Genomic DNA, 13857 nt, shown 5'->3' with positions numbered 1-13857 from the left:
GCTTTATAAAGAAAAGGGGAAGCCCGTCCCTGGCCAAGCAAGTTCCTTAGAAGTAGATAGGTTCAGCCTTTTAGTGGGAACTTACAGAAGATCGCAGTTAGGTGTTAACTCCGGAAGATTCTTGGAAGAGAACCGGTTAGGCCTCTGGCAGGTTAGGCCTCAGGCAGATAGTGGCACATCAAAAGAGCAGCACAGCAGGTGGCTCCACTCAAGCCACAGCCAGCCTTGCTAGGCTGGACAGTGGTAACAGGGATGGAGTGAAGAACTCTTGGAGGGGGACTGAGAAATGGGGCAACCTTTGGAATGTAACTAAATAAAATAATTTAATAAAAATGCTTTAAAAACAACAAATATGAGGAGTACATTTTCCCACTACTCTTGCCAATGTCTGAAACACCTCACACAGCTCTCTTCAATTTCCTTTGATCCTCAGAGAATTAGCCTCAATGACCATGGGGCAAATAAACAACAACAACAAAAACAGCTTTTCCTTCCTTGATTTGGATATCCTTGAAGAATATGTTGACATTTACTTCAATGGGTGCTTACTGCTTAGTTTCAAGTGCTTACATGATTAACAAACCCTGAGCTAAGAATTCTCTTTTGTATTTGCCAGTCTGATGCACCATGCTTCTTCATATGTAGAAGTCCATTCTGTGTGGACTCAGGTATAGGCCACAAGTCGGCATAATGAGCCTAGCAGTAGGGAGCACTACTGTTCCATATGTTCTTTTACAGCCTCTGTTTTAATTATGGTCTCTATTGCTATGATAAAACACTATGACCAAAAACAACTTGAGGAAGAAATGGTTTATTTCACTCACAGATCCATATTAAGAATTCATCATTGAAAACAGATTCTATGTGGCTATTTCTCAAGGATTACTCAGCTTCACAGATAAGAATAGGACTAAAATAGAAAGAAAAGGGATTTGGAGAGTTGGCTTATTGGTTAAGACCACCAGTTGCTCTTCCAAAAAAACAAAAAAAACAAAAAACCCGGGTTCAATTCCTAGCATCCACATGACAGCTCACAATTATCTATAATAACAGTTCCAGGGGATCCAACACCTTTACACAGACATGCATGCAAGCAAAACACCAATGCACATAAATAAAAATAAATTAATCATTAAAACCAAAACAAACAAACAAAAAAACCCAAACAAACAAAAACCAGAAAGACTGGGGAGATGTTGGGAACAGCATAGGATATTACTCAGTCTTTCAGATAACAATTGGTGATGTTGATTCCTGGAGCTACATATGAAAAGTTGAGATCCTGAGATAATGAAAATGATTGTATGCATGCTCTATACATTTTGAAGACGAATTTTATACCACCTATTACTTGACCAAATCCAGAAGGTAGAAGAGCTTTTTTCAAAGGCACTGAAATTATGACAATATGATTACAAAAGGAGTTACCTTCACTTCATATGGGTAGGATCTGCAATAAGAGCATTTGCTAAATAAGGGATTAACAGCTTTTTCCACCATGACCAAATTATGCAGTGAGTAGAACCCAGGACATAGGCAGAGGCCTAGGCAGAGAAGGGGGAATACATTGGAGAGATGTTGGTAAGAAGAGTTTTTATTAGGTGAGAGACTTGGAAATATTTTGTACAACAGAGTAACGAATTTTACAACAATTAATTTTATACTTGAAAGTTGCTAAAAGAATAGATATTAAATGTACTCCTCAAAAATTATTTGTAACTTGGTGGTATGGCTAATGCATAAAGTCATGTACATGTTAATTAGCTTTATTCATTCATTCTATTGTGCACTTACACAAAACACCATGCTATACATAATAAACATATATAAATTTTTATGTTAATTAAATTATAGTAAGATACTTTAAACTACTCGATCCTATTACAGAAGCTCTTCTTAAACTCATCTTTGCATGCTGCATGAACTTTCTGGGAAGAGGAGGAAAAACAAACATTTGTTCTCTTCATATAGGATACTAATAACAGGCCAAAAAGTTGTTACCCCAGAATTGAACTTGGTAAGCCAAGAAACTTAGTGTTGCTTATAGGATCATGTGTGAAGACTGCCTACAAGAGTGTGAATAATGTGTGGGTGGCTACATCATTGAAGCATTTCCTTCTACCTGAACAACCAGTACCAGTTTATGTATCCTTGGGGAAGGACAAGTCCTCTTGATCTAGTGCACAGACTCACATGCTGCCTTGAGAGACAACTCTTGAATTACTTGTGACTTGTGATTTGATGGCATTTGTTTTGCATGACCCTGTTTCCCATCTCTAGTACCTCATACAAAAAAAAATAATAATAATAATAACACCAATAACAAAAAATATCTGGAGGCAGATGCCTAAAGATTTTTGCCTTCTCTTTGCCTCAATTCTTAAGTACAGAGAGTGCCTATGGTACCAGGTGTCCACTGGGTAGCTGATGTTAGTTTTATCTGTAGGTAAAACATGTGGGGAGAAGGCCTTTAGATCCTCAAGTGCTTTTTACCAGGCTTGGATATTCCTTCATGCTCTAACTCCTGCATTCATGGCTCTCTGCCTACCTCTTCTGAGTATAGAAGGGTGACCCCAAGAAGAGCCTGAGATCCAAGAGCTCTTGTGTCTATCTTCAGTGTTTGTCCATCTTCTTGCTCTTGCCAATCCTAGGAATTCCTTCATCTTAGTTTTATGAACTGTACAGCACACAGTTGTTTTCTACAATTACCCAACTAGACAAAGCACACCAAAACTTCCTGATTACGTAGTGCCTACTGGTCAACCTATTTCCATCCCACTTTGACCAGTTCTTTTCTCCAGCCTTTGATATCCACTATTTTAGTTATCACTTCTAATAGCTCAACGTTTAGGTTCCATATCCAAGTATTATTGCTATGTAGAAGAACAGGAATGGTTTCATTTTCTCTTCCAATTGAAGAACTAAAAGGCATGACAAAAGTGTTACCATAAAACTTGGGTAGTCCCAGAAGAACCATCATGTAAATTCTGGAAAGTCAGAGTTCCCTCTTTGGGGTTTTTAATCCCATTACTAAGCAAATTTAAAAACAGATACAAACTGAAGCTGGAAGGGAAAAAAACAACTCAAATGGAAGCTAGAAGAAAATTTGTCAGTGCTTAAAAGGAAATCCCAGGGCAAGCAAGTTGCAAAGTTCACATCTGCCAAGAAGGAATGAACAAAGGAAGGAAGGAAGGAAGGAAGGAAGGAAGGAAGGAAGGAAGGAAGGAAGAAGGAAGGAAGAAAGAAAGAAGAAAGAAGAAAGAAGAAGGAAGGAAGGAAGGAAGGAAGGAAGGAAGGAAGGAAGGAAGGAAGGAAGGAAGGGAGGGAGGAAGGAATGAAGGAAGGAAATGGAGATGTGAATAAACAAAAGCCATGCTGCTTGAGATAAGCAATTCAAATGTCATAATTACTTACTGAGTTTAAAAGTATACTGAGGCTCTGGCCAGCATCCAAAAGAAAAAGACTAAGGAGAAGAAAATTTAACAGTTACACCTTTCTGAATCCAGAGTCACAAAGGTGGCCAACCCAACCCAGTATCATGGAGGGCTAGGCATGGCTTCAGGAACTACACTAGTGAGCAAGAATTCTGGGGAAGAAATGCATATTATCTTAAGAAAAAACACCTTCTTGGGGTTAGTCCCTAGTCAGGTTCTTAACCAGGTCTACTAGACTAACCCTTAAGAGAGGAAAGTAGGGCATGTCTTTACCCACAAGTAGATTACAATTTTACAGTACCACCCTGCTGTCTTTGTATGCCTGCCATATGTCATTTAACATTAATCTCCATCTCTATGTTGTTATAATGATAGATTATAGATTCATATATAATTATAGATTCATTCTTACAATTGAATAGTTTTTCTTTGTTTCAGGAAAGCCTCACAGAACTCAGAAAAATGCTGCACTCATGATTGCAGTTTATCATAGACAAGAATACATATTAGAGCTGGTGGTGGAAAGGACACAGAAAAAGTTCTATGAGGTCCTTAAGGTGTGCAACCTTTCCAAACACAGATGTTCAAACATGTGATCCTCATATTGAGTGCTGAGTTTCTACTGAGACTTCCTTACATAATTTCATTACTTTGGGGTTTTGGTCTTGTAGCTGAACTTAATCTCTATTCTTCCTCACTAAAGAATCAAGTTAGTGTCAGCAAGTCCCAAGTCTCAATATCTAATCATAAAAGTTTTCTGTCATAACCAATCTTCCATCTGAGATTTGCTTGGAGCCTACCATAAAACCGGTTGTTAATATAGACTCAGGTGTGAGTCAAATGGCCCATGCGTTACTAAGGCTACCTAACATTTTCAAAGGTCTATTACAGGAATCAAGGGCAAAGGCCAAACAAGTTGTCTAATGTATATATATATATATATATATATATATATATATATATATATATTTCAAGAACTTGGTCCCATTTCTCTGTCCTTCCTGTCTTCTTTTAAATTTGTATAGCATTTAATTATCTTGGTATATTACTGTGGATATTTTGAAAACCCTTGACACATTAAAAATTATATTTTAAAATACTGTAGAATTGGTTTGTCTATTCCCATGAAACTTGAACTTTCTGTCTTGCCTGAAATATTCATAAATCCTGAAAGAGGGGAAAATCAAGGTAACTAATCATTTATTAGAATGAAGTACCTTCATGTACTTAAGACATGAGTGTCATTGGTCTCCTCCATGTAGCTAGTTGCCTTTAAACAACTTCTTCCCAAAGTTCTTTTTCAGAGCCAACATCACCTCTTTGTTCCTTAGAGTATATATCAGTGGGTTCAGCACTGGGGTGACTGCACTGTAGATGATGGCCACCACCCGATCCTCACTCATGGAGGAGGCTGATGCTGTGGCAGGGCGGATGTATGTGAAACCAACAGGACCATAGAAAAGACAAACCACCATAAAGTGAGAGGTGCAGGTAGACAGAGCCTTCTTAAGCATTCTGCAGGACCTGTTCTTGAACAGAAGAAAGGCAATGATGTAGAAATAGGAGAGGAGTATGAGGAGGAAGGCCCCCATGGATATACTGCCTGTGACAACAGAAAGAAGCCATTGGTTGAGAACTGTATTGCCACAGGCCACTTCTAAGAGGGGCTTGACATCACAGAAGAAATGACTGAGTTTGTGAGAGTGGCAAAAGTTCAAGTGAGCAGTCATGACAGAATGCAGCAGAGCATAGAAGAAGCTTGTGAACCAGGCCGTAGCAGCCAACAGGATGCACAACTGAGGATTCATGATAGCAGTGTAGCGAAGTGGGCTGCAGATGGCCACAAATCGGTCAAAGGCCATCACAGCCAGCAAGATGGCCTCCGTACTTCCCAGAAAGTGAAAGAAGTAGAGCTGAGTGATGCAGCCTAGGAATGATATGGCCCTACGCCTCGAGAGAAGGTTGATGAGAACCTTGGGAAGAGTCACCGATGAGTAACAAATATCCAGGCAAGAAAGGTTTCCTAGGAAGAAGTACATAGGGGAGTGGAGTCTTCTTTCCAGAGTGACGATCATTAATATAACTCCATTTCCAACCAAATTCAGTAAGTAAATGGTTAAAAACATCACAAAAATGATGGGCTGCAGCTTTTGAACACTGGTCAGGCCAAGCAAGAGAAACTCATCCACTGAAGTGGAGTTCTCCATCACTAGGTAGGGGAAAACATAAGAAAAACAATGTGTTCTTTTTTTTTTTTTTAATTTAAAACATTACTCTGAAGGGATTAAGTGAAACACATGACTCTATGGAGGAACTTAGGGTGAGCTTCTATGTAAATAACACTTAGAAGTCATGGACTCATTTACTTACAACAGAGTTAGAGATCAGTATACCTGTGATAAATTCTGAACCTGTAAAATGGTGTTTGACTAATAAGTGAAGCATGTTAGGACTAAGCCAAATACATAGGGGCACTTTTGACAGGACCTTACCATAACCTCACACAAAGCATTCAAATCAAGGGGGGAACCTGTTGAAAGTACGCAGACTAAGGGAATAATGATTTACCTTCTGTTTTAGTTCCTGAGAATCATACAGATTGGCCTAGTAAAAATTTCTACACTTCTCCTGAGTCCAAGCAGTCAATGATGAACCTCTACATCCTCCTTGATGATCTAAATCTTTCAAGAAATAAAAAGATTATGAGTTCAAGGCAAGCCTAGGAAGACCTGGTTTCAATACAGGGAGAGAGGGGAAAAAATAGAAAAAGACAAGGTGACAGAAATTGTAGGGAGAGATGGGGGAGTGGAAGGGAGAACCCACAAACTTCAAAATTTATATAAGTAAAGGAAATGTAGGGTAATTTGCACGACAGGATTACAGCACAGCTGTGGGGCTATGAGTGTGGCTCTGAAAATCTTAAAATACTGAGAGGTTGTAGAATTATGGCAACACCCCATTTTCAGCCCCCCAAAAACTATCCCACAGTGATATTACTTTGAAAGGAGAAGAGCTAGTAGGAAGAAGACAAAGCATAACAAACACTGAGGGTGAAGAGAAGAAGGACACAGTAAATTAACCAAGAAAACTGCCATTTGAAAAAGAAAGCAGCCACACAAGCTCAACAGAAGGAGGAGCCCTCTGACTATGTTGAGGCATTGGGAAAAGATATGGGCTATTTTCCCCTACCACCCACAGTATCAGGATCCAATACAAACTCCCAGTAATCAGCCTTAAGAGTTAAGAGAATGAAGACTATGTAGTCAAATCTACAATTAAGACATATTTGTATATACCTCTCAATACAACTGATTAAGTAAGGAGCCAAAGAGTATGTAAGAATATGAAAACCTGAACAGCATAACTTCACAGTTTAGCTAACATATGTAAATCACTGAACACAAAGATAAAAGAATTCATGATATTGTTGGGGCACACTGAACATTTCCTAAGTCAAGCAAAGACTGAGTCTTTTTTAAAAAGCTAGGAGTCTTTTTGTTATGTTTTGGTTTGTTGGTTGGTTGGTTTTATTTTAGAAAATAGAACGATTTAAACTGTTCTTTGAAAAATGAATCTGAAGAAAATAAGATGGAAAAGCTAAAAACAACAGGAATTTTAAAATACAAATAAATACACAATAGAGAAAATTCAACTAAGATAAGCTCCATCAGAGTCAGAAAATTATAAGAAAGGGATCTAAAAATCTTAGCGCTTCAAACTAAAAAACATCACTTAAATAGATAAAAAGGAAAACCCAAATAGAAACTAAGAAAACAAGACATATCAAAGTTTTGTTATGTAGTGAAAACAATAAGTAGAAACACCATTGGCCTTAAATTCATATGTAAATAAAGGATAAACATTGAAAAATCACATAGAAATAATAAGCCTTTGTAGTAATAGGCATGCAAACTAACATGTCTTGATCATTATAAATTAGCATGCATATCAAAATCTCACATTGGGGCTAGACAATAGTGATGTATGTATGACTTTAAGTCCAGCATTTAGGAGGTAGATGCAGGTGGGTTACTGTGAAGCCCAGCTTCCTTTACATTGCAAGTTCCAGACCATCTAGAGCAGCACAGTAAGGCTCTAGCTAAAAAAAGAAAACTCATATCACATTCATTAATATGTACAATTATGTGTTAATAAAAAGTGAAATAAATAAATGGAAATATCTAAATTTTCACTGCCTCAAGCTAAGTAAATAAGTGAATGGACCCTAGAAACAAGTGCCTGAAGAAATAAGATGAAAATAATAAAAAAAAATAACAGGAATTTTACAATAAAAACAAATGTACAGTAGAGAAAATTCAACAAAGATAAAGCTGTTATTTAAAAAAGATTATAAAGATGGTAAACTACTATGAACTAACCAGTACCCCGGAGCTCTTGACTCTAGCTGCATATGTATCAAAAGATGGCCTAGTCGGCCATCACTGGAAAGAGAGGCCCATTGGACACGCAAACTTTATATGCCCCAGTACAGGGAAACGACAGGGCCAAAAAGTGGGAGTGGGTGGGTAGGGGAGTGTGGGGGGAGGGTATGGGGGACTTTTAGGATAGCATTGGAAATGTAAATGAGGAAAATACCTAATAAAAAATATTTTTAAAAAATGGTAAACTACACCAGATGCATGCTACCAATTCGAAAAGACAGTCTCTTTGTATATATGATCAATGTTAAAAATATAGAAAAAAAATCAACCAGATATTAACAAACACATTATCATGAGCTTGTTAATTAGAATTTACAGCTGCAGTTGCACTGAGTTCTTTCAAAACTTCATTCTTTTCCTGAATAAACTGAAAATGTATAATATATTCACATTATATATATGTATGTATGTATAATATATTCACAAAATATTACACATTAATGTTTATAGAATACTCATTTATAAAAACCAAAAACTCAAAGTAAAGCAGGAGTCCTTCAATGAATAAATAGCAAAGCAAATTGTATTATATGCCAGGGAAAACAATTCTGCAATATGGAACAAACAAACTGGATGTGGTGCTGCACATTTGCAATCCCAGCATTTGAGAGGCTGAGGGAGAGATGGGAAGTTGCTATGACTTCCAGGCCAGTATGAGCTATATTGTGAAACTGTCCTTTAAAGGCAAAAACCATTACAAGGAAGGAATGGACAATTCAGTGAAATACCTCTGTAATCTGTTTAATTTTAGTTTCTCCCAAGAGGATTTACGCTCAGGTTTTGTGCTTATGTAGCATGTTTTTAAGTGGGTAATATTCAGAAACTGAGAAAAGATAAGTAGTTCCCAACATCATGGAATGAGGTAAGAAGAGGCAGATGTATGGACAAAAAAGAATAATGATTGATCCCTGTGAACACACTATTTTGCAATTTCAGTGGAGTGATGGCTGTAAGGACACATGATGAAATTATAAAGACATAAATACAAACACAGAACAGATGAGTGCAAGGGAAGCTGGGTAATCATTAGAGTGAGGAATTGAAGCAGCTTATTAACCTCCCTGTTCTCTCTGTTATAATTTGCTACTTTTGGAAGAACAGACTACAGGAACACAGCATGTCTGCATTGTTTAGGGTCATACTGTGTGTTACAAAGACTATACTTAGGATTGTAGTTCATGTGTTTGACAACAACAAAATGTTTACAAACAACCTGTATTGATGTGAGGATATTAAAAGAGGAATTTTTCAGGACAGGATTTTGTACTATTTATACAAAGATAAATGTTCAATTCTATCAGCTTTGTAAGTTTTTAGCCATGTGTATTATAATTACAACTTACCTGTCCAAGTTCCTCAACATGTTGAAAATTACATATTACATACCATTATGTTCATTGATCATTTTAAATGCAAGTGAACAGAAATAATCAAAACTCCCAAAACTATGACTAAATTATTACATTTATAAAAGAAAATATATGCAGAACTTAAGTATTTATGTATATAAACACACTCAAAATAAAACTACCAGATAAACTCAGAAAAAAATGCAAACAATCATACATACTTTAGGTATGTATAAAATAGATGCACAAGTAGGGCATACATTCAGAATTCCAGGATGATTTATTGAATGACAAAATCAAGACTCAGTATAAGGTGATCAGTGTGCTGAGATTTCTCACCAAACTTCTTTTGTGGGTAGAAAAACTCTCTGAACACACCAGAAGAAACCACTAATGGTCGGGATCTCTGAGAAAAGGGCCGCAATGGCAGATGGACTAAGGAATGCACACCTTTTACATTTTAAATTTTACAAAATATTAACATATAACATATTATACATATACATATATATGTATATATAATCATTTGTTTATAAATAGGAAAAGGGAATTGTACAAGACTAGAGTGTTAAAATAGAGAAGTGGGCTGGGCATACACAATCTTTAGTTCACTTGTCACATTCAAGATCATTGAGATTTGGAGTGACTTGTGGTCTATACAGTCTAGGAAAGAGAAATTATTTCTGCACACCCTTTTCACTCAAAAACAATAAAGGAAAAGGCACAAAGTAGAAATTTCACCAATTCTACAGTCAGTTATTCCAGGTATAGATTCACATTTGTCTTCTTTGCCACAGCATACAATCATTGGAGATTTTTCTTAATTACAGTATATTCTTTCAAATCTTTGCAATTCCTACAATATACAAAAGTTGGGTGGAGTCTCTTGTGAGACTAGGCCGGGGCCTAGCAAACACAGAAGTGGATGCTCACAGTCAACTATTGGATGGATCACAGGGCTCCCAATGGAGGAGCTAGAGAAAGTATCCAAGGAGCTAAAGAGATCTGCAACCCTATAGGTTGAACAACATTATGAACTAACCAGTACCCCAGAGCTCTTGACTCTAGCTGCATATGTATCAAAAGATGGCCTAGTCGCCCATCACTGGAAAGAGAGGCCCATTGGACACACAAACTTTATATGCCCCAGTACAGGGGAACGCCAGGGCCAAAAAAATGGGAATGGGTGGGTAGGGGAGTAGGGGGGAAGGGTGTGAGGGACTTTTGGGATAGCATTGGAAATGTAATTGAGGAAAATACATAATAATAAAAAAAAAGAAAAAAAGTTGGGTGGAATTAAAATGGTGAATATTTTTAGCCACTCACTGCTATCATAAGTGACTGGTAGAATGAATAGTATTCCTAATGCATTTACTAATAATACTAATGTATTCCTAAATGCATCTGGAGTCTTAGAATGATAATTATTTCCATTTATTTCCAAGTCATTCCTCTTTGAAAACACATCTTAGATCACTGTTACCTATGTCTAATGCTCTGAGCTCTCCAGGGCCTCCCATATTATTTGAAGGTCTAGCACACTGTGGTGAACTAGAAAATCGTGTACCACCATCCCCCTCTTTACTTGTGCATACATCTCTGCTGTTCAACTTCCTGTCTTAACCACACTGAACACCAAGTCAGGACCAGTTCTTGTTTTGACTGGGGTGAATATTACTCACTTGATAAATCTAATGGGTTATTCCCTTGTTTTTATCCTAGACTCAGTGCTTTTCACACTGTCTCATTGTGAACACACACACACATACACACAATTGTTGCCCTTCCCTGATCTGTTGTTATCAATAGACTGTATCTTAATTTGGTGTATTAGATTTTATTGCACATGAATGCAAGTTCTAGGAAGAAGAAAAATACTTTCTAGGTTTTTTTTCTAATACTGCCCTCTGTGCATTTATTGGGCTCACTAAGAACCTAATATTACCTATTCAGTATTTGATAAGAAACCTCATGAGATCACATTTACCTATTATTACAGTTTGCATCTATACTTTATCCACAAAATTCCCCTGACTGTGATGCTAAACTTGATTATCTGAGTACATAGAAACAACACACCAGAACACAAGTAATCTATGTCCTGGACTAAGTAAATGACTTTAGCAATAGAGAGACAGTTGCTTTGGCATTTTGCTGTCCTACATGACATATTCAGATTAGTTAGCATCAGAAGCACTATGGAAATTTCATTACATTATCATGGAGTCATCATAGACAGCAAAAAGATGCCTGCCATGAACACATGTATGAGGGAAATGTTCTTAACTGTTGACAGTGGAGCATTCCAAGAATCATGAATCATACTAACTGACACACATTGTCAAGGATTTGGGGTCATATAAAAGAAGTGATGCAAGAAGCATATTATACCATAGTTCACAAATTAGTTTTATTTTTCTGATAATAGAATCCTCCCTCTTCTGCTAAAAACACTCCTACAGAGTCATGTGTTTCTTTAATGCCAAATACAACCTAACTTGTTACTAGCACTGGAACAAAACCTGCTTCTCCAATGATCATTGACTTTAAACAGATACTAAGAGTAAATCTAATTTAAAAAAAAAAGAGTGAATCCTATAATTCTTTGCTCTTTCTCTTCTTATTATCTCCTCTCATTCTTACATGAATATAAGCACCCAACTCCACCACCAGATTCAACAAACTCATGCACATACACCCTGCCATATATTTACAACATATTATATGCTTGAATACACAGCCTATCCAGAGATCTGAAAATCCCAAACACACCAAGAGTGAATGCAAAAAAAAAAAAAACTATCTACAAACAACTTAGGAAAATATAAGATTTCCAGATGGTGTCTTGTACAGTGAAGCTACTCTGTCTATTTTCACAAACTGCAGTCACAGAGGGCCCCCACTTACCCTCACTCATCCGTGGCTCTGGTCTGAACTTCCTTTTATCAGAGAGGAGGAAAAGATCCTTAAAGTCCGTGTGAAGGCACATTCCACATATGCCAAGCTCTCAGGAGGTGGTGGATCACTAGGCTCTCTGCACATATGTAACAGTCGCTCAGCTTGGTCTTCCTGTGGGACCCCTAACAGTAGAAGCAGGGGCCCTCTCTGACTCTGATGACAGCCTTTGGTTCCTTTTCACCTTACTGGTCTGCCTTGTCTAGCTTCAGTAGATGTGCTTAGTCTTCACTGCAACTTGAAATACCTAGGCAGGTTGATACCCATTAGAGACCTCCCCTTCTTTGAAGAGAAAAGAAAGGGCAGGGTGAGGGAGGGACTGGGAGGGAAGGAGGGAAGGGAAACTGTGATAAGAATTGATGTAAAGTAAACAAATAACTGAATTAATGTTTTCTTTTTAAATAAAGAGTTTAAAAAGTTAGTTCCCCTGAGTTACATCGATATTTTACACTAGTTTGGGCTATAAGACACCGTGTCTAAGGAAGGAAGGGAGTGAAGGATGGGAGAAGAGAGGAAAGGAAGGAAAGAGAGAGAGATAGAAATACGGGGAAATGAAAGAAATGTTTGCTAATATTACATTCGCCCATTACTCTAAGCTGCTGTAATACTCTAGAATGCATATATATGAACTTACTTATACTTACAATACTTAATCTCAGCAGATCTCCCTTTGTGTTCTGACAGACAGAAGACCAGAATGAACCCTCTCATACTTTCCCAGCAGCATCCTGGGCATTAACATCTTGGGGTTTTCTCTCCAAGGAATCATTCTGTCCAAATTTCTTTTCCCATAAGTATCAAGTCATTTATTTTCTTTTTGTTCTAGTAATTTCCTTGATGTTAAAAATAATAAAATTTTGGTAAAACCTTTTGCCAGTTACAAAAGAGGAAAGGGTGGCAATAATATCAAAGATGGGGCAGCGCCACAGCAGTTCTTGAGAAATCCAACATATAGTGAATGCAGAGATCCATGAAACTTAGAGTAATATACTGCAAAATAAAATGATGAGCTTTAAGCTGAATTCTACAGATGCTGTGGATCATTTGTGATCAAATTCCTAGACAGAGCCAGGCATGGTGTCAAACACCTTTGATCCCAGCACTCAGGAGGCAGAGGCAGGAGTATCTCTGTGAGTTCAAGGCCACCCCCATCTACAAATTGAGTCCAGGACACCTAAGGTTGAGAAACCCTGTATCAAAAAACAAAACAAGACAAAACAACATGGAGACTGAGCAATGGGGGTGAGTATTTGACTAACATACCTGTGGGAACTAGTGTTTATATAGACATTTGACATTAGTGGAATGTGAGCCTATTGAAACAGTACAATTATTATTACTTAATTTTATTTTAACAATATTTCTATAATATTTATATCATTAATAATATGTATAATTAAAATATATTATATAATTGTATATATTATTTATGTAAGATATAATATTTATTGGCATATAATACATAATATTTATAAAATGTATACTATTCATGTAACACAATATAATATATTGTTCATATAATATTTATATGTTATTCATTTTAATTTATTAATATTTCTGAGTGGGAGTTGAGTAACAATATTGTTTATGTCAATTCACCAAATCACCAATATTAACTTTAGGTTTATTAGACTTTATCTCAATATTTTTGTTTTCGTGCTATCTTTTTGTTCTACC

At 36.9% G+C, this 13857-nt stretch overlaps 1 protein-coding gene across 1 annotated transcript; it reads right to left on the bottom strand.

Annotated features, from left to right (window-relative positions):
- Positions 1 to 4696: 4696 nt before the first annotated feature.
- Positions 4697 to 5641, bottom strand: Olfr109 (olfactory receptor 109). The gene has a single exon (NM_146835.1). The coding sequence runs from the start codon at positions 5639 to 5641 to the stop codon at positions 4697 to 4699; it is 945 nt and encodes a 314-aa protein (NP_667046.1).
- Between the last annotated feature and the right edge of the window lie 8216 nt (positions 5642 to 13857).

This window comes from Mus musculus, chromosome 17 (assembly GCF_000001635.26).
Source record: "Mus musculus strain C57BL/6J chromosome 17, GRCm38.p6 C57BL/6J".
Lineage (NCBI taxonomy): Eukaryota > Metazoa > Chordata > Mammalia > Rodentia > Muridae > Mus > Mus musculus.
The sequence above is the reverse complement of the archived record's forward strand: the minus strand, read 5'-3'. Positions and strand labels throughout refer to the sequence as shown.